This window comes from Biomphalaria glabrata, chromosome 1, assembly GCF_947242115.1.
Source record: "Biomphalaria glabrata chromosome 1, xgBioGlab47.1, whole genome shotgun sequence".
NCBI classification, from domain to species: domain Eukaryota; kingdom Metazoa; phylum Mollusca; class Gastropoda; family Planorbidae; genus Biomphalaria; species Biomphalaria glabrata.
The window spans coordinates 59,015,530-59,042,012 of NC_074711.1; the positions used below are offsets into that span (position 1 = coordinate 59,015,530).

General features: G+C 37.7%; 2 protein-coding genes across 3 annotated transcripts; one reads left to right on the forward strand and one right to left on the reverse strand.

Moving 5' to 3' along the window:
• Nucleotides 1–1,583: 1,583 nt before the first annotated feature.
• LOC106074041 (uncharacterized) lies at nucleotides 1,584–25,722 on the reverse strand. Of its 2 annotated transcripts, XM_056004650.1 has the most exons (8): nucleotides 25,387–25,722; nucleotides 22,322–25,093; nucleotides 20,724–20,912; nucleotides 18,983–19,171; nucleotides 17,743–17,877; nucleotides 17,165–17,212; nucleotides 6,214–6,330; nucleotides 1,584–2,620 (listed from the first exon to the last, which is right to left on the reverse strand). In XM_056004650.1, exons 2-8 carry the CDS (start codon nucleotides 24,977–24,979, stop codon nucleotides 2,489–2,491), a joined length of 3,468 nt encoding a protein of 1,155 aa, XP_055860625.1. In that variant the 5' UTR covers nucleotides 24,980–25,093; nucleotides 25,387–25,722; the 3' UTR covers nucleotides 1,584–2,488. The 2 variants fall into 2 exon arrangements, with proteins under 2 accessions (XP_055860625.1, XP_055860633.1); XM_056004658.1 differs by lacking the exon at nucleotides 6,214–6,330.
• Nucleotides 9,753–12,566, forward strand: LOC129921796 (uncharacterized). The gene is made up of 2 exons (XM_056004671.1): nucleotides 9,753–10,925; nucleotides 10,980–12,566. Exons 1-2 carry the CDS (start codon nucleotides 10,711–10,713, stop codon nucleotides 11,896–11,898), a joined length of 1,134 nt encoding a protein of 377 aa, XP_055860646.1. The 5' UTR covers nucleotides 9,753–10,710; the 3' UTR covers nucleotides 11,899–12,566.
• Nucleotides 25,723–26,483: the final 761 nt, after the last annotated feature.

Genomic DNA, 26,483 nt, shown 5'->3' on the forward strand with positions numbered 1-26,483 from the left:
GTTTGATTTCACTGTTATACTTTTTTTTTTAATTTTTTTTTTAGTAATTTTATAACTCATACTTGTTTTGTTTTAAGTTTCCTAGCTTAACACACCAAACCATATTTCGCTTTCCCAAAGCTTTTGTGTGTGTGTGTATTATGCAGTGCTAGAAAGAACTACTTGCATGTGGAGTGTGGTAGAATAAACCAAAGCGAATGTGATGATTAACAAACTTTTAATCAAGCTCAGACATTGACTTACTTTCGCACCATTTCAAGAAATAGGTTGAGTTTTGAGTTTTTTGACAATTCTAAACTTGGTCATGTATCGAATCACTTTTATGGTTAGAAAAAAAAAATGTTTCAGTTACTAAAAGTATTAGTCTCAGCCCTCTGAGTCCACCTAGCTCTAATTCAGTGTTTCTCAAACTGTGTGCCGCGGCACACTAGTGTGCCGCCGAAGATTTGCAGGTGTGCCGCGGGAGTTTTCAGAACGCCACACGTGCAGCGTTACACAGGTCTGTCTACTATTAAATTTGTATTTTACGTTGCGATGACATCCCCACTTGCAACGACCAGTAATAGTAGCCTTAGCAGACGCACAGCAGTTCTTGAATTGGTAACGATAATAATAAGCGATGTGTTTCGTGTACATTTTTTAGGTGTATGCTAATAATAACAAATTATTACTAAGCATTATTCATTGTTATCCATGGAGAAATACGTTAGTAAGAATGAAACTGCGGAAGTGTTCAATGAAAAGCAAGGAACCAAACGAAGGTACAAAGAAGATTGCATCGGGTATGGTTTCATATCTTCGGGACCTGAAGATGTTCCATTGTCATTCTGTCTGATCTGCAATGCAACTCTGTCGAATGAGGCACTTGTTCCAAGCAAATTGAAGAGACACTTGGAAACAAAACATCCAGTTTTACAAACGCAACCGAAGGAATACTTTGAAAACATCAGGGCTCAACAAAATAAACAAGCTAAGAAACATACGAACTACATAAAGCTGCCAGAAAAGGGATTGATTGCAAGTTATAAGGTTGCTCAGTTATTAGCAAAATGCAAGAAAGCACACACAGAGGCTGAATCAGAAGCTCTTTGCTGAAAGATTTTATGTCTGTTCTGGATCTAGTGATTGAAGTTGTAAACTTCATAAAATCTCGACCGCTTGCATCCCGACTTTTCTCAGAGCTTTGTGAAGCTATGGATTCAGACTACAAATGTCTCCTGTATCACCTCAACGTTCGTTGGCTCTCCAGGGTAAAAGTGTTAAAGCGTGTCGTCCAACTCAAGGCTGAGCTGATTTCATTCTTGGAGGCTGAAAAAAAAGACTTTGGATTTTCTATTCTTGACGAGATCTGGTGGGTTAAGGTGACATTTCTCTCTGATTTATTTGACAAATTAAATTCATTGAATTTAAGTCTTAAAGGACCATCGAAAACCATCATCACTTCATCCTCAAAACTGAAGTCATTTGGTGAAATATTGTCTTTGTGGAAAGGTAAGATCTCGAAAGGAGTCTTCAACTGCTTTCCTACTTACAATGAATGTGCTTCAAATAAAGAAATCCCCCCCCCCCCCCCCCCCCCGAAATTACGGACACTTTGACACACCTGCAGTCAGCAGTTTGAAGTAATGAGTATGGATGGGTCAGCTCTCCATTTGGAAACAATGAAGCTACAAATCTTACAAAATGAAGAAGAAGAGCAGCTCATTGATTTAAAAAATGATGCAGTTCTAAAGTCAAATTTTTGGGGAAAACAGCCAGGACATGTTTTGGATTTCAATCAACAAGTTATATCCTGCAATCAGTTTAAAAGCAATGAAAATAATTCTTCCATTTGCATCATTATAGTTATGTGAGTTTGGATTTTCAGTACTGACTGAAATCAAGTCTAAGAAAAGAGAGAGACTTCTTACAATAGACGATGAAATGCCTCGATTAGATCGCATTTGCTCTCAAAAACTGGCACACCCTTCACATTAAATGTAATACTTAAAAACAGGTAAAATCTTTTTTTTCTTTTTATTATAAAACAGACTCTTCGTGGTGTGCCGCGAAAGTTTTTGTAGTTTTTTTTACTGTGCCGGCAGACAAAAAGCTTGAGAAACACTGCTCTAATTGGTACCTGGCATTAGCTGGGGAAAAGTAAAGGCAGTTGGTCGTTATGCTTGCCACATGACACCCTCGTTAATCGTGCCGTCGGTCACAGTAACATGACATTTACATCATGTGGTCTGAAAGGGGTTCTTTTTTTAGCTCCCTATATTGAATGGTACTGACTTTCCTTACGTAGTGTTATATTGGACAATACAGCCGATACTTCACTTTTTATTGTACCTAATCTTTACATTAAATAAAGCTACTGACTATCTTGGTACTACATTTAGCAAATATTGGACCAGTATTGTAATCTCGATATTTCACTGGCCAAAATCTTAGGTCATTAGTGTTTTCTGTTAGTATTTGAATGGATTAGTAAAGATCTAGATCTAAATTAAGCAGAATTAGATAATTGTGTCAAGTTTGAGGACGTAATTTGGACCGTGTCACTCAACTTTCTCCAAGTTTTAGAGGAGCGTCTCTGTAAAAGTTTGACGAAATAGCGAGCTGCTACAACTCCTAAGATCTGCAAAGTACATAGAAAATTAATTCTTTAGTATCTCTTCAAAGTGGCCAGTATAGGTACATATGAATCACTTAAAATGTATTGGGAAATCAATGTAGAGTAGAGTCACTATTGCGGAACAGTTTGCTGCTACTTTTAGTTTTCAATTTTTTGCTCCGAAATGGTTAGACCTATGGAAAAACTAAAAGTATCTAGGCATTGCCCATCCATTTTCCGATAAAAATAGACGCATTTGTTTAGTTTTTCAACAGATATTTAAATTTTACATTCAAATCGACTGAGATATGGTCAGTCACAATTACGGAACATGATTTTTTAAGGAGTCACAATTGCGGAACACGGTACAAATGTCGGAACAAAGCCTATATAAAGCATATATTTATTAGTCCTATACATGGGCGTAGCCAGGAGGGGTTCTTGGGGTTCAAACCCCCCCCCCCCCGAAATGAAATCCCCCCCCCCCCCGGGGGCGGAATTAAGTGACTGATTTTTGCTTTCATTTTGTTTATTTTAGGTGAGATTTTAATACTAAATCATCACTTACCACAGCACAGTCGAGGCAGTTTTGAGTTAACAACCCTCTACCTGGGGGTTTTGAGTTTAAACCACCCTACCAGGGGGTTTTGAGATTTTAAAAACCACTATCAGGGGGTTTTGAGATACAAATCCCTCTACCAGGGGGCTTTGAGTTTAAAACCCCCTACAGGGGGTTTTGAATTTTAAACCCCCTACCAGAGGTTTTTGCACTTAAATCCCCCTCTTCTATAAAACAAAACAAAAAAATGCAAACAACAATCACGAAATTCCAACAGCACAGTTGAGGAAGATTTTGATTTAAAAAACCCATCCAAAATTTACGATAACCCCATCTTCAATATAAAAAAAGCAAATTACACACTCAAAATTCATGAGCGTAGCCAAAGGGGTTTTGAGTTTAACCCCACTCCCCCTTCCAGTTGGGGTTTGAAGCTAAAAAGTACCTCTTCGATATAAAAAAAAAGCAAATTACACACTATAAAATCTATGATCGTAGCCAAAGGGGTTTTGAGTTTAAATCCCCCTCCTCCAGATAGCTTTTTCTTTAAAGTTTAAAACCCCTCCAGATGGTTTTGAGTTTAAAATTCCCCTACAGAGCGTTTGGAGTTGAAAACCTCTCTCTTCAATATTATTTTAAAGCAAACTAGTCACCAAATTCTATGATCGTAGCTAAATGGGGTTTTGAATTAAAAACAAAACAAAAAAAAACCAGAGATTTTTTAGTTTAAAAACCCTCAACAGATGATTTGACGAAAAAACTTTCCTTTTCGATATAAAATCTAAAGCGAAATACAGGCATTTAATTCCAAGAGCGTAGTCAAGAAAGGTTACAAATTTCTACCAGTGGCTTGGGCTCCATTAATTAAGTGTGAATAGTCTTCTGCCGAAATTGAAAATCATTAAATGTGTCTCAACAAAGATGGCTAAGACAGATTTTAGGAGTCAGTCATAGAGATCGGGTTTAAATCAAAGAAATCATATGCCGAACTGGGAGTCGAATCCTTAGTAAGGTTGTGACAGAGCGTCGCATGAGGTTTTGCGGGACATGTTTTCCGACAAAATGAATTACGCAAAATAAGAGTTGCGGAAACAGCTTGCCGGAAAATGCGCCCAACGGCGCGAGAGGGTCTAAGTCAGTAAGAATAGCACATTAGGTTTTTGAAATAAAACTTTTTAATAGCAAGATAATTTTAATGCACTGTAGATACCTCAGAATATGCATTTTGTTGGCTTTCAATACCAGAAATAGTGCTCGGCGGCGGGGCTTCGCCCCGCGCTAGGGGAGAGCTGCGAACTCCCCCAGACCCCCTTGCTAGCAAGGGCGGGGAGTCTACAATAAACAATATACGTCTTCCGAAAGGGTCAGAATGTAATAAAAATTAATTATGTACACACACACACACAAATATATCACACCCCCCCCCCCAAAACCCTCCCCGAAAAAAAATCCTGGCTACGCCCATGGTCCTATATAATACTTGAACTCCTTATCCTTTACATTTAATTTTATTTTAATAAAGCTTAAGACAACACATTGTCACTTTTTTATTCTTTACCTGTTAATTTAATTGACGTCACGCTACCCTGATTTTCCTTACAAGATTTTATTTTACACTATTCTTTAATTCTTTTTTGTTATATTAATATTATATAGGCCTATATGATATTATTTGCTATTATGATTTGTCCTCTTTTTGCTGGACGTCTGGTAATCATAATTTATATATTATATGTAATATTATGGTCTAAATGTTTTTAAATTTATGTTTACAAACTCATATTTAAATTCAGATAATCTAAATCACTATGTAAATATTAAGCTAAATGCGCAGGTCAAATTAATGACATCTATAGTGTTCCACAATTGTGACTATCTTTAAAAAGGTAAAAACTGGGTTAACACCTCCCAATTTTTTTTAAATTAAATTCCTGGTAGATGTAAAATGTTTTACATATTTCGGATGTTCCTTCAGAGTTGAAGATAGTTTACTTCCTAGTCCAAACCTCCCGCAGGACGACGGGGGATGGGAGCTGGCAGGGTTTGAACCCTGACCATCGATAAATCCAAACGACAATCCAGCGCGCAAACCGCACGACCAGGCAGCCATCCAATGGCTACGACATGAAGTTTTTTCACATCCATTTATAAACCTAAAAATATGTGTATCATGCAGATGATGTGTCATTATCATTTTTAAAAAGCCTTAAGCCCTGACCTATGCGGTTCTCCTGGTACGTGAAAAATAATGGACGATTCCACACCTGTCAACTTTAACCTGGAGTCAAAATTAATTTTCTGCTGTGAAAAGAAAACCCTTATATTGGAAATGTAGAGAAATGGACCATTCGCAGTACCGTTACAGTAGTTTAGCAGAAAATTTCAAAATAAAGTAGATTTTAACTAATTTCGACGAGCTGTTCCGCAAACATGCCTGCTCCGCAATACTATATATAGAATAGAATTATAGAATCATTCAAATTGACCCCATGAGCAGCTGTGTAACATCAGTGCCCCGGAAGTGATTCGTACATTTAGATTGACAGTATGTTTGTGGTCTGGCGTGAGAGCTGCACGCGGTAGCCTACTTGCATGTTTTCTCGATTCGCATCAGTTTTTTTTTTTATATACGATTAACAGTTCTGCGTTCAAGAAGAGATTAAGAGAAGAAAAAATATAAAGAAGAAAAACGATTTGGGGACCCATGATCCAAATAAATTAACGATAGTTGATATAAAGTACAAACAAATTGGTCTGAGTCTTTGGGGCAATGAAACTATTCATCGGAAGAGAGTACATGATAGGCTGCAGACAACTTCTAAACGGCACAATTGTAAATGTTATCGAAATTGATAGTAGAAATGCAAAATGGTTGTTTAGTTCTGGAAAGTTGCTTTTCGCAGAAAAAAAAAACTGGTAGGAGATTAACAAGCGGCTTTTGACGTAGTGATTGAATTATTGTTTGTACACACACAAGCCGGAAAATCGTTATTTGTAGAACTATTGTAGGCCTACTGTAATAATTACTCGTGTGAGTACTAAGAATAGGAACCATTACCTGTGGAATGATGACGCCTAAAGCTACGTATCCTATGGCGGCATCATTCTTCCCAAGCCATTCTCCGAAACTTTTCATGCAGCCTTTGGTGTTAATCATATACATGATATATGGTTCCTGTACGTGAATAATAAGTCAGTTTAGTGGATTGTGAACGGCGGATTTAGTCATGGAAAAATACTGGAATATATGTGTGAGCTGGCGCTCCTAGATCTATTTTTTTAAATCTATTTTTATCTTTATTTTAATTTGTAATTTATATAGGCCAGGGCTATGATGTTGTAGTTTAGTGTCTTTTTAGTTTATATAGCTCAGTGCTGAGTATTTTGAAGTTTCCGCTATTTATAACTTTCTGCTAGTTTTAGTCTTTTTCTGTTATTTGTGTTTTACTCGTAGTTAACTAGTCTTAGAGCTGTGGATGTTCTTTCCTATTTTTTGTCCATGGTTAGTTCTGCTTATTTTTGTCTTTGTCATTAGCGTTGGATTGGTTGTTTTTTTTTAATTTCAGTTTATGTGCAGGTCTGTAAAAGGTATCTATGAGCTCCCATATGAGTTTAGAATAGAAATAACTTCAGTGGCGTAGCTAGAGTATATGATGCCTGGTGCGGTACCTCATCTTGATGCCCCCCCCCCAAAAAAAAAGATAACTAAATACTAACATTGCAAAACCTTAATTTGTTGTTCAAAATAATATGTTTTCATTAATCAAATATTGTTAATTCAAAAAATCACTTTTACTTAAACATACTACAAGTGAATTTTACGCGCTTTCTTGCTGGCAAAAGTATCAATAATTTTATCGAAATCAATTTTTTCCACCAGCTCTTGTTCAATGGACAAAATGGCCAAATTAGTGAGTCGTAAATTTGTCATCGTTGATCGCAAGTAATTCTTGATCAGTTTCAGTTTGGAAAAACTTCTCTTGCATGTAGCGACGCTTACCGCATAGTCAAAAATATGCGAATCATGATGACGATATTCGGGACTGAATCATCTAGCTGATATTTTTTTTTTAAATTTCAAGAGCTCAACAGGTTTTGGAAGTTCGGAGGCTTCTGATGAAACTGTGACAAACCGTTGAAGCCTCTTTCGCTCCAGCAGAAATTCGTTTTTATCAATGTCACTAGGAGTATTATCGAGATTGATTTCGACCTGAGGATTTAATTGCTGGGAAGGCGACAAAAATTCATATCTATCTGCTACATCATGAAGTTGCTGGAATAGGGTGATTATTTCTTGAACAATCCTGTCCAAGGTAGAATAAATTTCCCTTCGTAGCTCCTCTTTGTGTGTAAGTACAGAGTCGTCACTTTTCTCACCAGGCATCTTTTTCTTATGGCCAATACGTTTTTGAGGTTCTGTACTGATTCTCAGATCTGAGCACACGCTTTCGGCAAAGGTAATGCTGGCTTCAGCGATGTCCTATCGATTACTACTTTAAAATGTCTCCAATTTTTTTAGTTTGAGTGAGCAGTCTCGAATAGACAATCCTTGTTTTTGAAGGTAGACTTGCGTATCATTAATTTCAGTTAATACAGGAGCCCAAAATCCAAGATAGGTGAGAAAATTAAAAGACTGAATAGCAACTAATAATCTACCTGCTTCAGATCTAGTCGATGAATGTTCCTCTCTGTTAGTTAATGTCTCCAGAGTTTCTATAATTTTAGAAAACGTATCCCTAATCATCTAGACGGCTTCTCCTCTGGCGCTCCAGCGGGTCTCAACTAAACGTTTAAGGCTAGTTCCGGTTATTTTGATGATGATATCACAGCGGTGTGTTGAAGTTGAGAAAAAGGTGTGTAAACGGTCCAGTGTACCAAAATAAAATGTTACCGAATTGACTTCAGCTTCAGCAGCTAGAATTCCTGCTAAATTAAGAGAATGGTTTAAGCAGGCAATGAATAGTGCTTTGGGATTGACTTCTAGAATACGTTTTTGGACACCGTAGTTTTGACCTTTCATGACCGCAGCATTATCATAGCCTTGACCCCTGCAGTCCATTATGTCTAAGCCATCCGAACGCAGTTTCTCTAGAATCATCTCAGCGATTTCAGCAGCATGCTTGTCCTTTGTGTCGATGAAGTCAATAAAAGACTCACGAACTTGCACCCCGTCATTATCCATGACAACGTACCGTAAAATTTATTTCGGAAGTTTGATCCAGCTTTGAGATGTCAGGTGTACTGTCAAAAATAATAGAGAAATATTTGGCTTGTTTTACTTGCTGTATGATTTGTTTTTAACGTGATTCTCCAATATTGTAATAAATTCATTTTGTATTTGTGGAGACATGCAGGGGCGGACTGGGTGTCGAAATCGGCCCGGGCATTTCTATACAATCCGGCCCATAACTTGTATATCATATGATGGGCATATAATTCTAGGCCTACCTGTCCTCAAAGTCATTATGTCAAGTTTGATAATGTATCGATATGCATGCATACAGTGAACTCTAAACCTTTATAGAAATAACGGCCTTATGTTGATTTTTTAATCCCTAGATGTGTAGGCCCTAAGCCTACCACTAACACTATCTACGGATGAAGGCCATCACATTATTACTGAAAATGTGTTAGATTAAAATAATATTACACAGTAGAGTGTGTGAATGTTGTTTTTTAACACAAAGCTCAGAGGGCCCCTTTTATAAGGTTTTATAAAACCTTCAACAATTTGATGCGTGCCATAGTGTCATCATGAGGCCCTTTCATGGCCTACCAGCCCATTAGTGAACCGGCCCACCGGGCATTTGCCCGAATGCCCATATAGTCAGTCCGCCCCTGGAGACATGTATGTATTCGGTCTGGAACAAAGCTTAGTTTGAAGCACATACTCCCTCAAGAGTGGATCGGACTTTGATAATAATTTTACTAACTCCAATACTCCAAGAAATTGCCTTGATTTTGCCCTTCCAACTGTCGCGTAGTATAGACAAGTGTCTTTTTCTTTCTCCTAACTCTGTTTTTTTTTTAATTTCCTCTACTGGTAGTACGTGTACGGGGCGAGAGTGTCTTGTATTTTTTTGTTGTGAATTGTTTTGCTACGTCAGAAAGTCCGGTGACATCTATGGGTCTTTTTTTGTCATGAGGCAGTTCACCCTCTAGTTTGGTTGTAGCGGACGGTGTGTTGGCTCGTAAAACGTTATTTGTCTGTACCAGTTTCTCGGACTTATTATTCAGTTGGATTTTTGGGACCCCTGTTTAGGGTGAGTTATTCGTTTGTGATATCTATTATTGTATGTTGTATGAGGTTGTCACTATTTCTATTTTTAGTGTAGAAGTTGAGAGTATTGTGTTTATTTCGTTATAGGGTGCCAGTGTTGGAGTTGTGGGCTTCGCTTGCCGTCTCAGAAATACATATTGCAGTTTTTTTCATTGTCATTGCCAAACTTTACTATTACCAAGGTTGGCAGTGTTGTGACGCCAGTCGGTCAGAGTCTGGTGGACCATAAAGCCAGGGTGACAAGTTAATAGCCATAGCAAAGGTGCTTAAATTAATTATTGCATAATATCTTTATATATACATATTATATATATATATATATATATATCTAATATATATACTGTCTATTTGTCATCCTCATTGTACATACACATATATGTTTCATACAATTAAATTCATTTATTTTTGTTGTTATTTAAACTATTCACCTAGTTGTTTACTGTATGTACGACTGTGTGTGAGTGATGTTCTTGTCAGGTTGAACCCCGGGACCTTAACAGTATACAGCTAGTTAAAAACGCAAATAAATCCTAAACCTGACAAATGGGGGCTCAGAGTCCGGCTGTGACTACTAGGTCATAGATTGTCTTATCTCGTCTTGTTATCTTATAAAATAAAAATAAAAAATATACTGCCTAATACCCCTTTATTGTATTTATATTTGATGTTATTGGGTACAATTTGCTGAAGAAAAAAAAAAGTGTTTGTGTACTTCTCATAATTGTTGGGACATCAAAAGTAGCAGAGGCTTGAAACATTGTTAAATTTATCATTAATTTGTTTGAATTCACCGCCATATTATTATATGTGTTGATTGTTATTGAGGATTGTACCAATGCTAAATTTATCATTTATGATTTTGAACTCATCATCATAGGACTATAGGTGTTGATATTTCAAGATTGTGATTTATATTCATTTATTTAATTTTTTCTTTCATGTTATTTTGTGCTTCACTACCACCGAGTGACGAGTGTCTTCTCGCTCCCGGCAACAGGCAAGTGTGTGGGGATTGACCGTTGATAGCGGTGTTAGAGGCCATCGTTCCTATATTGGTGTGTGGAAGTCCCTGTAACAGCTATCTTTCTACGCATCGGCCTGGAGTGAGGCGTTTTCTCTCCGACTTTGGATACTACTCAGATAGGTTTTCTTTCTTTGCCATACGACACACTCTAAGTTTTAGTTTACATCTTATGTCTGTATATTATAGTATATCATAGTAATAATAATAATAGTATTAGTTGATTTAGCTGAAGACAGTAAGGCACTTAGACCATGGAAACCAGGTTAACGGTAAGGTCACAGTTTATTAGTGATGGCCGTGCTATGGGGTACGAAGGGGAAAGGCTAGAGAAATATGTGAAGGAACGGAAAGCTGAATATGATAGAGATAAGGAAGAGGCGAAGGCAGAAGAAGAGGCTAGAAAGAAAGAGGCGAAGGCAGAAGAAGAGGCTAGAAAGAAAGAGGCGAAGGCAGAAGAAGAGGCTAGGTTTGAGCGGCAGGAGAAGTTGAAGAAAGAGGCGAAGGCAGAAGAAGAGGCTAGGAAGAAAGAGGAAGAAGAGAGATTTGAACGTGATGAGAAGGCCAAACGCGAGGAGCACGAAAGATGGAAGGAAAGAGATGCCAAGGAGTCAATCAAGAGGAAAGAGGAGTTGGAACTGGCTAGGCTTAAAGAAAAGTCTGCGCCAGAGGCAGGCGGGGCGGCAGGACAGTCAGGGGATGTGCGATACAAGAATGTCTTAGACAGGCTTGACAAGAGTTTCCAGGGAATGAAAGATGACGACGACCTCCTAGCTTACCTAACACACTTTGAGGCCGTTGCAGCAAGGTGCAAAATAGAGAGAAAAGAGTGGTCCTTGCTGTTGTCATATAAACTGACCACCGCACTCAGAAACTTCATGCTAAGGGACAGTCTGTTCCTTAGCGAGAATTATGAAGAAGTCAAGACTGCACTTCTTCGCCATGCAGATATCAACGCGGAAACCTGCCGCAAAAGATTCCATCTCGTGAGACCAAGTCAAAACGACTTTAGGAGATATGTAACAGAATTGAAAACGGCCTTAGATAATTGGTGCAAGATGGCTGAAGTCGGTAAAACAGTGGAGGAGTTAAAAGATCTGTTGATCAAAGATAGGATTTTAGAAAGCGTATCGAGTCGTGTATACAGGCAACTGGTTTTGAGCAAGCACAGAACAGTAGAGAACATGCTGGAAGTTATAGAAGGCTTTAAGGTTGCTGGGTCAGATGAGCCGATTTGTAAGGAAGAGAGTGTATATGTGGCGGCAGCATGTTGTGAACCTGTGGGTAAAAGAAAGGTAATTGTGTGTTTCAGTTGTGGTGAAAAGGGGCATAATTCAACCGAGTGCCGTAAAGGTGGTTCCCCGTCTAACGAGATTGATGTTGAAGATGTGAACTCTAATGATATTGTCAGCGATCAAGATCAAAGGTCAAGACATAGATGACTAGCGGGTCGTCGCGATTCGGATGGTCGCCGTGGGTATAAGTTAGTGCCGGATCGCTACACAGTAACTGTTCAAAATTTGCCATTCAATGTTAACTGGCAGAAGTTAAAAGATAGATTTAGAGACGTTGGTTTAGTGGGATTTGTGGAGGTTTTAATGGCAAACGGGAAGTCGATGGGCGTAGGTCATGTAAAGTTAAGGAACCTGGCCGATGTTGCGAGAGCAGTTAAATATTTAGACAAGTCCAAACTTGGAGGTAGAACTATTGTAGTTGTCCCACATCGTATAAGTGCGCGGGGGTAACGATATGATAACTTTGATTCTCTGTTATATATATATATATATTTATATATATATTAGCTTTGTTGGTCAAACGTTCCAATATTTAGACCTATGGAAGTAAACTGGAACTGCAAGTGTGCGTTGGCATTGAATAGGCTGCAGACTTGTCTGAGTAAGTGTCCTATTCTTCGTTTACCTGATACTTCTCTAACTTTTTTTTTCTTCAGACAGATGCTTCAGATAAAGGAATTTCTGGCATTCTCTGTCAGTGTATCAAAGGCATGTTACATCCCATAAAGTACGTAAGCCGTAAATTGTTGCCTCGGGAGCAGAAGTACTCTATTATTGAACGGGAAGGATTAGCCATAGTATATTATGTTAAGGAACTGGACAGGTATTTAGCAGGTAAACCATTTTACCTGCTGACTGATCACAAGGCCTTATCGTATCTCAGGAGCACAAACTTTACAAACGCACGTATCACAAGAGGGGCATTGATGCTACAAGACTACTCCTTTGACGTTGTCCACGTAAAGGGAGAGAACAATCTGCTGGCTGATCTTTGTTCAAGATTGATATAGACTTCCATCCGCCATTTATTTTATGTTTCTATGTGTTATAACATTTGAACTTGTGTTTTATATTATGCAAATGATACTAATTTCAAGAATATAATGTGTATTTATTTAATATGAATATAATTTGGTATATCATATTAATGTTGTATTTGTAAATATGAATTTGTAATATAACTTGGTTCTTGTCCCAAGTTGATATGGGTCACCTTTAAAGTCAAGGTAACCAACTTTTCTTTGTTATTGGATCTTTATCTTGACGTGTATTGTGTCTCCTTGGTTCATTAATTGGTGACTCCCCATCATTTTTTTTTCTTCCATTATTACATTTTGAAATGTGACATAGATGCACTTATGATCTTTTTGTTCTTCCTTGTTCTTTCTACAAAGTTTTGTCTTCGAAAGGATTTTTGATTACTGGAATTTCTTTCAAAATTTCCAGTTCGTCGAGGAGGGGGGATGTCGCGTAGTATAGACAAGTGTCTTTTTCTTTCTCCTAACTCTGTTTTTTTTTTTATTTCCTCTACTGGTAGTACGTGTACGGGGCGAGAGTGTCTTGTATTTTTTTGTTGTGAATTGTTTTGCTACGTCAGAAAGTCCGGTGACATCTATGGGTCTTTTTTTGTCATGAGGCAGTTCACCCTCTAGTTTGGTTGTAGCGGACGGTGTGTTGGCTCGTAAAACGTTATTTGTCTGTACCAGTTTCTCGGACTTATTATTCAGTTGGATTTTTGGGACCCCTGTTTAGGGTGAGTTATTCGTTTGTGATATCTATTATTGTATGTTGTATGAGGTTGTCACTATTTCTATTTTTAGTGTAGAAGTTGAGAGTATTGTGTTTATTTCGTTATAGGGTGCCAGTGTTGGAGTTGTGGGCTTCGCTTGCCGTCTCAGAAATACATATTGCAGTTTTTTTCATTGTCATTGCCAAACTTTACTATTACCAAGGTTGGCAGTGTTGTGACGCCAGTCGGTCAGAGTCTGGTGGACCATAAAGCCAGGGTGACAAGTTAATAGCCGTAGCAAAGGTGCTTAAATTAATTATTGTATAATATCTTTATATATACATATTATATATATATATATATCTAATATATATACTGTCTATTTGTCATCCTCATTGTACATACACATATATGTTTCATACAATTAAATTCATTTATTTTTGTTGTTATTTAAACTATTCACCTAGTTGTTTACTGTATGTACGACTGTGTGTGAGTGATGTTCTTGTCAGGTTGAACCCCGGGACCTTAACAGTATACAGCTAGTTAAAAACGCAAATAAATCCTAAACCTGACACCAACACTTCTGCTCGCTCGCGATGCCCACGAAGTGCCAGATTTTGCTTTGAGAGAAAACGAATGATGTCCAAGATTCTCTTCAGGTAGTCTCTCCAGGTTTTCGTCTCTTGTATAATCAAATTTTGGGCCTTGTTGTCAATACCCTACTCTCAGGCGAACTTCAAGTTCCCCCCAAGCAAGCGATGACTGAATGTGAGTTCTGCTGGTCTCATGTTTTTCTATTTTCGGGGATAACCTCCACCAATCATTGAATCCATCTTTGGATTTAAATGAAGATTTGGTACTTGATCTTGTTGAGAAGAGTATGCAGGGGAAGCAAAATAAGGATTCTTTTTTTGGCGAATAACACATCCACTTTCTAAGAACTTTCTCGCCGTTTGACATTTGCCGGAAAAAAACTAGCCTTTGGAAGCTTTCTAGTCTTTCCTTTTGCTGATTCTTGATGTCTATACACCTCTCTGAATTTACTGTCCATACGCTGAACTGTTTCAGATCATGAGTGGCAAGGTGTATGCGAATATTATCTGTGATGACATCAGGCCAATCTAGAATGTCGTTCAGTCTAGAGTTTATTATCCTGCTTTCTGTATTGTTTACACTGTCTGATGGTTCAGCTTCTTCAGTATGAATATTAGAGGAGTGTACTAAAGACATGCTTATGTGCTGTCCTTTAGTCTCTAGAACCTGCGGTATTGAAGTATTTTCTTCTTTTTCATTATTCAGGATGTCGGCCTCATCATTTTTTCTGGATTCAATGATAACCGTCTCATCTTGCTTTGTTGCTTTTAATTGTTCAGTTATTTCATACACAATAACAGCATGCGCAATATGTAACAGATTTTCACCCTCTAGACTCTATATCTAGATTAAACTAATGGACTAAACAATAAAGTAAAAAAAGGTTGGCCTATCTTGTTCTTCTTCTTTATATTACAGAGCATTGATCAGTGTAGTAACAACATGTACCGTGTGTCCGAAATAAATCTAGTAAATTAGATTCAAACTGTTCTATAGCTTACATTGTATGGAAGAAATAGTCAAGGAGATGAAACAAAATAGCGACATGACTAGTTTATAAATCGTTAGTTCATGTTTAAAATACAGTTTATGTTTGTTAGTGTCCATATAATTAGTCGTTTTTACTGAAACGCTCAGGGAAATAGGAAATTAATACACACTGGGGGGATTTTGGTGCCCCTCTCCACTTGGTGCCCTGTGCGGCCCGCACCACCCGCACATTGGTAGCTACGCCACTGAATAACTTTATATCTTCCTTTTTGTATTTTTGTAAAATTAAATTTTAAGATTTTCTTTTTAATGCTGTTTAATTTGGTATATAATGTTGTGTAGTCCGTGTCTTTAGTAATTTGCTAGATTTTATTGTTGCGTACGACTAGGTACAAATTAGGGAAATCGGTAGTTCAGTTTAGTTTTAGGTAATTAGCGTGACGTCATGCTCTCCGATATGTTCGCGCTGACCAGTTATAGCTAGCTCCAGAACCACGTTGAGCTCTCTTTTGTCTTGACCAGTGGTCAGTGCTGACATTGGTGCCGTTGTAGTTAGTAATTGTAGTGTAATTTCAGCTGGGACCGCCTGTAAGTTGGAAAATGTTTTTATTTTTACTTTGTTTAGTTTGTATTTATTATTAATAATTCCTACATCTACTGTTATAGTCTAGATGTAGACTGATTAGTGTAGTGGCATCACTGGCTAGTTAATTAGCCATGATTACCTCTGATGGAACCGGAAGTTCCGTAGACATGGGTAGCGTCACCCCCTTTTAGCCAGCCTTAATGATCCCCTTATTGTTTTTCTATTGTTTGTCCATGTGTAAATATTTTATGTTCCCTAAGTATTTTTATTACTACAATGGCTTTAGCAAGTTGGCAGGTTCCTAATTTTAATTTTTTAATGTAAAAGATGGCTGCGTCCTACCCAATGCCGGCAATGCTCCATAATGGTGGCTTTGTTCAGTTTGTTGAGCCTAGACTTAGATTTATGTTATTGTTGTCTAGCCCAACTGGTGTTGTGGCATAGACATTAACTTTTACTCATGTATTTCTTTCATTAGCTACAGGCTGGTAGTGAATATTACCTTATGTCTGTATTATTTTGTATGTGTTAGTCTAGATCTAATTCATTATTATTTTGTTATTGTCTTATGTTTTATGTATTTGTAATAGCAGGCTATAATTCCTGCCTGCCTGTCTGCCAACTGTTTGCCGCAGTTATTACTGTCGTTATTATTACTGCCAACTGTTTGCCGCAGTTATTACTGCCAACTGTTTGCTGTCGTTATTTCTACTGCCTTACAGTCATTATTTCTGTGTAGTAGCTTACGGCTGTAGTTCTGCCGAATTGCTGCTTTATTTGTTAGGTTCAGTTCGGTAGGGTTGATTAGTTGTTTAGTAGTGTGTATATTTAGTTTTTGCTTATTTCTAAGTTTATTTCTATTTTCGTACTCACATATATTTTTATTACTGTTGTTTTGGTTTCATGTAAATAAAGTGTATATAAGTTTCTTTTTATAAATTTTAGTTGGCTGTTTTACTTTTAGTTAGCTAGTTTAGTTTAGTTTAATTGTGCTGTCTGGTTGCTTATGCTACTCTAGCCCCTTGGTCGCAGACCGAGGTGCACAGATTGGGCCCACCCAGTAGAGCTGCCACCTGCCTACTGTATAATGAATAAATGTTGAGCAGTAAATAAAAGGCCTCACTCAGTAGCGCCACCCTGACCTGCTCACATATGCAAAGATCGCAAGTAACATCTAAAATTAAAGCATGAAATATATTGAAGACTTTCATTTTAAACATTCAAGATCTGTTTCATAAAAGAAAGAAAATTGTCGTAAAACAAATCTCCTGCATTGCGTTGGGTCAATCCTCTTAATGAGACCAAAATGTGCAGCAGAAATGGGACGACCCGCCAATTAACTATTTTATAATGATGTTCCTAACACACAATTTGGGGTAAAGTATTTTATTTACTCTAAGCATGTACTTTAAAAAATGTTCAGTTTTTTAGCGGCTCCGGATAACAACATTTTCGTGCAGTGATAAGAGATAGATCTAGGTCTACGAATGAACATTTCAAGAAGACATTACCTCACTGTTCATGATGTTGGCACCACATCTGTAGTTGATATATTCTCCCTTGGGAAAGAGACAACAGTCTTAGCTTCTTTAAATATTTATTTGTCAACATCATACACACACACAAAAAATGTTATCAAGTCGAATGTTAGACTAGAGTCATGGCATCGTATAATATTGCAATGAATAGCTCTGAATACCAGATAAGATATTGTCTTCATCTTCGCCTGTTGGAACGTTGGGGGCACCACACAAGATCTGTCCATTGTCTTTCTCCATTCCTCTCTGTCCTTCGCCTTGGATAGAATTTTATTCTTTGATGTTATCTTCCCATCGCTTTCTGTCTTCCTCTTCTTCTTCCTGGTAATGTCCCCTTAAGGAATGTCTTTGCGAACCCTGAGGACCTTGTGATGTGTCCATAAGATATTATGTTACCAGTTAAGTTATTGTGAGTTACCAGTTGAAATAGTGCATGGTGCCCAAACGGTCCAACAGACTAAGGGATAGGTAAAGGTAAACTAGTTGAAATAGTGTGAATTAAATTATCCGTTCAAATAATATGACTAACCAGATCACATATTGATACTTACCGGTTCAAATATGCAGCAAGACATAGGAACAGAACATCTGTATACACTCGGGTTAGACGTGGAACAGTTGAAATAGATATTCTCCTGCCAGTCTAGGTAGCCCGAATTGCTCATACTGACACCACAGCATTGAAACTGTTGGAAGACGAGAGATAGTGAATATAACCGATCTATGGGAAATAGTGTGTGTGTGGTGAAGTGCTTTGTATGTGGCAATTGAGTTCGAATTCCGGTGACAACTGGGAATCTGGGCTTCGAGATTTAATGAAGTCCCAGAGTCCACCCAGGTATAATGGCTACCTGACTTTAGTTCAAGTAAAAGGTCACATTGAACGCTCGATAACCACCGGCCATAAAAAACAGGGGAGCTTTACATCACCTTTCACTTGGAGCGCGCTTTACATCAATTTTCTCTTGGAGCGCAGGGTCTGAAAGTGGAGTTTCAAATTGGCCAAAAAAAAAATAAATTTAAAGAACAATAGCAGCAACCAGAATCGCTGCTAGAAAGATTTATTAAAAAGAGGGGGGGGGGGGTTAATGGGGTTGCCGTTGGAAATTGACATAATGTGTCTCAATGCAAAGTACGGACTGCACGGGATAGGACTTTGCATGTCTGGTCTTAATATCCCTGTCCCTCTATCGCCGGCTCTGAAGCAAGAAAATGTATTTGTGTTTGATATATAGACCCTTAAAATAACACTACGGAAAACGGATATCAGTTAAGCTTATTTCAGAATATTTTTTTAAACTGTGATGAAGTAGGAGTCTATTCAGAAAACTTTCTCATTTAATTTTAGAACAATGCCAACTTTATGGTACGAGTAGAAAAGAAAACAATACCTAAAATTCAATTATTATAAATATTTCTTTTGCAAAAAAAAATAATTCCATTCTTCATTTACCTTTCAATCATCTTAATTTTTAAAAAATATAAAATGCAAATTGATAAAGTGCTTCTCGGACATTAGCATCTGTCTGAAGATAGCCATACTGTCTTCACATGACAGAACAGTTTTGATATTAAGTGTCCTAAACAATAAAACCAGCATTCTTCGTCCGATCGAAAAGTTGTTGTAGAAGAAAAAACTACACTAAAAGTTTGTTGTGTTTTTAACATTTCAAATAATATTAAAATTTATGAAATTTGGTTTACTGAAGAAAAAAAAACAGGCTACTAAATTAATTCCGATAAAGCAATGGTAATTTCTACTTTTGTGGTTGTGGTGCCTATCAGAATCACCTCTTTTTGGACAGTATCGATCCAGTGTCGAACAGCATCGTCATCGAAGTAGTCTTTGACCGCCTTCTTCAAGACTTCCTCAGGGCCGACCTTTACAGCTTGTCTGAACTCTGGCATCGTGTAGAAGAGAAAGACCAGAGTACTCAACAAGCATTCCAGCACAAGTACAATCGTCAATGTTACGTAAAACTGAAAGAGGTAAAAACGTACTGTAGTTTTCTCTTTGGACTTAGATCTACATTTAGTCTCAAATATAAATAGAATAACATTAGGCAACTTATCAGAAATAATAGAACTATCAACTATGTTCAACATATTACTAGACATCTAGGCCTATAATTGATTAAGATAATACTCTTAATTAAGGACTCAGGTTTGCAGCAGAAAGAGTTTGTTAAATCCTCCCGCAGCAAGACAATTAAGTCAATATATCTATCATGAAACGACATTGGCCAAATCTCTTAAAAAAATCACTAGGATTTGGAATACCTGTTTTCATAAATTTGATATTATCTATTATTAAATTTATCTCATATATTTTTTGAGACTTCACACCTATGCATACATTTAATTTAAATTTGTCTTCAATATTTCTACCAAAAGTCTACCAATACACATAAAAGTAGGCTACATTAATTCCAAGAAGTTTTTCCCAATCACAGATAACAGAGTTCATTTTTTTAGCGGCCCCCGAAAGGGGAAAAGACGCTATTAGTTTTGTGTGAAATGTCTGTCCGTCTGTCGTCTGTCCGTCCGTCCCGTTTAGATCTCGTAAACTAGAAAAGATATTGAAAATCCGACATCACAATATTTTAGACCATTCAAAGCTCTGATGCAACGGCTATTTTTTTTTCTGAAAGCGAAAAATCTAATTTTTAAAATCAGTTATGCAAGTATTTTTTTTAAAGAGAAAAAGCTAATTAGTATGCATAAGTTAGACCTAATTTAAAACGAATGGTAATCTTATAAACTTCAGTTTCCAAAATTTTTTTTAATTATGCACACGAAATTTAGGATTTGAATAATTTAAAAAAAAATAGATCAAATATAAGACATCAGTTAGGCCAGGGGAGGCGCGGAGGCTGAGCGGTAGAGCGCTTGGCTTCCGAACCTGGGGTCCCGGGTTCGAATCCTGGGGAAGACTGGGATTTTTAACTTTTGGAGTCTTTGGGCGCCTCTGAGTCCACTCAGCTCTAATGGGTACCTGACATTAGTTGGGGAAAAGTAAAGGCGGTTGGTCGTTGTGCTGGCTACATGACACCCTCGTTAACCGTAGGCCACAAAAACAGATGAACTTTACATCATCTGCCCTATAGACCACAAGGTCTGAAAGGGGAACATGTTAGGCCAGGTTCACATCTAACTTTACATTCACTTTCACCTATCCATTGATCTGCGGGACCGTTGGGGCACTACACAAGATCTGTTAACCTTCTTTCTCCATTCTTATCTCTCATTTGCCTTAGATATAATTTCATTCGGATGTTCTTTCTGAAAATATTGAGGCCTGCCTGGGTGGACCACTTCGGGGGCCGATTTTAAGTTTGTGTTTCCACACAAACTGTCTTTTGTAACCTTGTTTTAAAGAAAATTATGGTTCCTACAAAACTAGGTAATTTTTTTTCCACGCACAAAGACCCTTGTGCAATTGTAAGGTTGTTGAATTAACATTTTGCGTGATTTTATTTTTGTTCCCATGTATAAATAAGACCTTGATACAATTGTGTATTTGTTAAATTACCATTTTGAGTAATAATATGTTTTCCCGAAGTGCGCCTACACATCCGAAAAAGCTTATGAGGAAGATGATACCGCCCACTACAGACAGCAGGACATAGGGATCCAAGAATATATCTGTGATGTCATCAATGAAGACTTTATTGCTCATTAGCATCCACGTGCCGAACGCTATCCCTGTGACACTTGCTACCTGAAGAAGTCAAACAAACTCAGTGACATTTCATGACAAGAGTTAAAGTCACGTTCTACCCGAGGAGGACAAACAAACTCAGTAACATTTCAGGACAAAAGTTAAAGTCACGTTCTACCCCAGGAGGACAAACAAACTCAGTGACATTTCATGACAAGGGTTAAAATCACTTGCTACCTGAGGAGGACAAACAAACTCACAATGTGACATTTCATGACAAGGGTTAAAATCACTTGCTACCTGAGGAGGACAAACAAACTCACAATGTGACATTTCATGACAAGAGTTAAAGTCACGTTCTACCCCAGGAGGACAAACAAACTCAGTGACATTTCAGGACAAAAGTTAAAGTCACGTTCTACCCCAGGAGGACAAACAAACTCAGTGACATTTCAGGACAAAAGTTAAAGTCACGTTCTACCCGAGGAGGACAAACAAACTCAGTAACATTTCAGGACAAAAGTTAAAATCACGTTCTACCCCAGGAGGACAAACAAACTCAGTGACATTTCAGGACAAAAGTTAAAGTCACGTTCTACCCCAGGAGGACAAACAAACTCAGTGACATTTCAGGACAAAAGTTAAAGTCACGTTCTACCCCAGGAGGACAAACAAACTCAGTAACATTTCAGGACAAAAGTTAAAGTCACGTTCTACCCCAGGAGGACAAACAAACTCAGTGACATTTCATGACAAGGGTTAAAATCACTTGCTACCTGAGGAGGACAAACAAACTCACAATGTGACATTTCATGACAAGAGTTAAAGTCACGTTCTACCCGAGGAGGACAAACAAACTCACAGTGTGACATTTCATGACAAAAGTTAAAGTCACGTTCTACCCGAGGAGGACAAACAAACTCACAGTGTGACATTTCATGACAAGGGTTAAAATCACTTGCTACCTGAGGAGGACAAACAAACTCACAGTGTGACATTTGAGACACTGCTACACAAAAAAACCTTTTCCTGATTTTCAACTAAACATTGAGCGGAACAAGAGAGGAGGGGGAGGGTTTCGCCCTTGGAATTTAAATTTAGCGACACCATCGTTAAAATCACACTTTGGAATGATGAATATCTAGTCTACATGCCTAAAATTAATTCAATATACTATACGCACACAAATTTTGAATATAGATTTGTTTTGTTTCGTTTTTTCGTGCTGCTGTTTTAATGAATTTTCAGTCTTGTAATGATTTTTTTTAAACGTTGTTCTAAAACCAAATTAATGCCAAGTAAAAGAACTTAAAGTGAGTGTGTGACTACCCTGATATTCCTGGACATTCCTACTAGAATCCACCGTTCATACCATTCAGTACCACGCATCCAATACGCTGCATAGACAAGGCCAACAAAACTATTGAAATGCTATTAAAAGGAAAAAGATAAAGAAATAAACAACTTACCCAGAAAATAAATGTCAAGAAAAAGATTGAATATTTCAGTACAAAACGAAAAAAAGTACTACGATGTAGCCTGATATATTGTTTCTTGACTGGAACGAAAAACTCCAGGCTAAGTGTGTCTTCATCGTTATTGTCCTGGTCGTCAAAGGCCACGTGACCTGCACGACCTGTATTGCCGACATCCTCTATATTTGAAACGCTTCCAATATTTAGATGACCGATCTCGGACGCCCGATTATCCTCTTCGAAAGAGAATATGCCGTCGTCGATTGCTCCGTTGGCACTTTTAGGGGCAGGCTTTAGAAAGCTTGTTGCCAATGGCGTTGTTTCTGTAACGCTACTGTCCAGAGAAAACCAGGTTTTTACGAGTTTTATTTTCTGAGTTTTTCTCGAGACTCCCGATAGTGTAGCACTCTGCGCTAAAGTGAAGCTCTTGTTCTCATCACATGAAGTCCTCGAGGCAACAACTCGAGATAAGGACTCAATTTTGACGCGGTCTTTGTTATTATCATAATCACTGTCATCTTCATTTTCGTTTTCAGAGCTTGTCTCGTGATATGCTGTTTCCGATAGCTCATTCAAATCTTTGATGAACGCTGAATTGGTAGTCCCGTCATTTGAATGTATGGCATCATTTGAACTGGATTGCCTCTTGTCACACAAGTCAGAAGTGTATAAATGTTTGCGCGCTTCGTGTGAGACGTTTGTGCACATTTCTTTATTTTTCAGACCTTGATGGGGTAAGCTGTGGATTCTGCGTACTTTAATCTCCTCAGAGTTCTGCGACATCTTATCATCACTATGGTCATTCTCTGCAGCTTTTGATAAACTGTAACATTTTCTGAGGTTCATCTTTTGTGCCAAAAAATCATTAATGTTTCTAAAAGTCGATTGAGAAAGTTTCTTTGACTCAAGTTTATTTGCGAACGATGAATCGCCAGGAGGAGGATTTTTTAACGATGTTGCAATATTGCTGTCAGGATTAGTTTCTTCTAAGCAAAAGGAAACCCGTTTTTTAGAAGGACTCTCATAATCTTGTCTTGTTTGTGATACTAAAAAACTGTCTTGAACGTTTATTTTCTTTTTTTCGGATTCATTTAGGGCAGAAGCTTCATCCCACAGTTCCTCATTCTTCGCATCAAACATAGATCTAGATCTAATATGCCTACCTCTAAACAAATTACTTTCAGACAAGTTTTGGTCTTCTAAACCAGTTTCCCTACTTTCCAATGTTTGAGCTCTTTCGTTCAAGAAAAAAGAGAATTCTTGTTTGTCAGAGTTTGACATAGTGTCTGCATCTGTCAGTAATGCGTCTTTAGTTCTAAAAGATTTACTCTGATCGACTCTTTCATCGGTACTATTGTTTGTTTCTGATATTGGCGAGAGGCTTTTGGAAAATTCATTTGATTTGCTTGGAGACGATTTGCTCTTTCCATATATTTTGCGTTTCTTTTCGGAAGACAAATGAAGATCTTCATCGCGCTCGCCATTGGAGAGTCGGCGCAACTCTTTGATGATGGCGAGCATCTCGTCTGGAACGATATTGCGCTCTTCCTTGTTTGATTTGATCAATGTTCCATTGCTTTCAATATTATCTATGTCGTCTGCTGAACTGAGACCAGTACATGTTTGTATACCAGAGTTTTGATCATTCTCTAAACTTAGTATTGGTGTATTGGCTCGGTACAACTGATTGCTGGCGTTATCCGTTTGCCAAAATGGCGACTTCTTATGTAGAAAAAGTTGTTTATGTCTTCTGCTTTTATCTTTTATCATTTCTGATAAACTTTTGACCGAAACTTGTGGTCTAGCGTCTGGCGTATTCTGCACAACAGAATCATGACATGGAATGGAACGCATTTCTTTTTCACAAATAATACTGGTCACTTCACTTGAACTTTGCATTGGGTCATTCCCGGTAGCACTGGCTACACTGAAAGGCTGTTTTCTATTTTGCAGATACACTGGATTACTTGTTGACTTCCATCTTCTAGGTTTGAAAGGCGTCTCTTCTGTTTTAATTGAGGTTGGCGATGCTAATGCTTTGAAAAATATATTGTCACATTCAAGTGTTACCACGGCGCTTTCGTTGTTTTGGTTTGGAGTTTTGTCTAAAAGTTCTTCACCTTTTAATGCTGACAAAGATTCTTTGTGGGAATTATTGGTCAAACTGGCTTCACCTAAGCCTTTGACATTAGATAGGCCACTGACATTAATCATGGTGACATCACCTGTGCTAACATCATTTAACACAATAATATCTGAACTGTCTACATCAAGATACGTAAACTGACTGTCTTGAGCTAAAGGGGACAGGATGTCACGTTCTTCTGGAAGTATCGGACATGGGGCAAACATTTCGCTGGGTGACTGGTCAGTGTCGGGCGATAATGAACACGGAGATTTGGTCCTCGGTGGTAACAAGCCAAAAGAATCTTGGCGGCAAGATATAAGGGCCTTGCAATCATTAGAAGAATCATCCAGGCTGCCATCCTGACATGATTCTTTTTGCGATTTTTTCTTTCTCGTGTTCAGACTCTCTATCGGTAAAGCTGTATCACTATTAGCTTTGTGATCACAAGTTGTCCAGTTTGAGCAACTATGCTGGTCTTGAAGACCTTTCTCAGGTTCGGAGTTTTGTGAAAGAATGGAGCTCATGCCTAGCTTTAATAATCCAAACTTTGTACAAGTCTTCTAGATTTAATAACTTCTTGTAGCTTCTATCAATATAACAGCTTGCAGTTATTAAATGGTACTATCAATGTTCAGAACCTGGAAAGAATTTTCAAAAATGTTTTTAAAAAAAAAATGATGATAATTGTAAGATTGTTTACGTTTGATTTTTCTTAACTAAATACTAAATGATGACAGTAAACTAGTAAAAATCTAGAAATAACAATTTTTTAAAGCCTCTGGGTAATTTGTTGTTTAATAAATATGCATATTAATTGTTTAAAGCTGTTGTATTCAGACCACATAGTAGATATGAAAAGGATTCGGTGTATTCATTCATCTTATATGTAAGCTATGCATGATGGTATGCAATGTTGTCAAAATGGACAGACCTGACTGCCGATATCCTCTACTGTCCTGCCAGAGTTTTTGGTTAAGACATAACCCAATAGCTTCAGAAGGAACATCCGAAATGTTTAAGAACAAGTTGTATAAATATCTAGGCTTGGGCTTACATTAAGATATTTTTTTCTATGAACTAAAAATAAAGTCTAACAGAAAATGTTCTTGTAGTCACTAAACCTAGATTGTATAATATTTATTTTACTTGATCTCGTTCGAATTAGAAAAGCACTAGATTATTCGCGAATCCGTTGTTACTTAACTATAGAAACTTGTGACACTACAGAAGTCATCACAGCAGGAAACTCCAATAACTCTCCATCGGTTCTGATTTCATATGCTTCGGATTTTTAGTCTCCCCCCCCCCCTCTCTCTCTCTCTCTCACAGTTCCCTCTTTCCCCTCCCTCCCCCTCTCTCTAAATCTAGTCTCTCCGAATCTTCTCTTCCACTTTCACCATGGGAAAGTTCATTTTGCACTAAGCCGTAGCACATACACACACGACATCTTTGTTTTTAGTTGTGTTGTTTGTTGTTGTTGTTTTACGTAGGCCTACAATTGCTTTTTTTTTTCTAAAATTTAAATCGGACCAGCTTTATAGAAAAGACTGAGCTCATTTTGCTGTGTTGTCGTTATTTAGAAAATGTTGTAAGACCAAGCTAGATATCAATGAAATATTCTGCAATTGTATCATTCATTTCGCCGAGTCAATACGATTGCAGGAAGGAGAAAAAGCACCGAATGACACATAGACCTAAATATATTGAATTATGTCTATGGAATGACATTAACATCTTTGGTAGACTTGTCTGAGCTCAAAGCAGTCTAATGAATCAAAAGCGCCCCCGATGAAGTTATCAACAGGCCAACAGACGCTCGCCTCAAATGACTTACGAAACGTTCAGATGAGAGACTTTCTTACAGACCGTGACAACAGTTAACTTGTCAGACCCAAAGAAGAAAAGGAAATTGAAAGATGTGGCAAATATCTAGGCAGAACTGGATCAACATAGCCACTTTAAAATAATGCAATCTTTTCACCGAAAGATAGGCTGAGTATGCGAGAGAGAGAGAGAGATGCTTAGCCA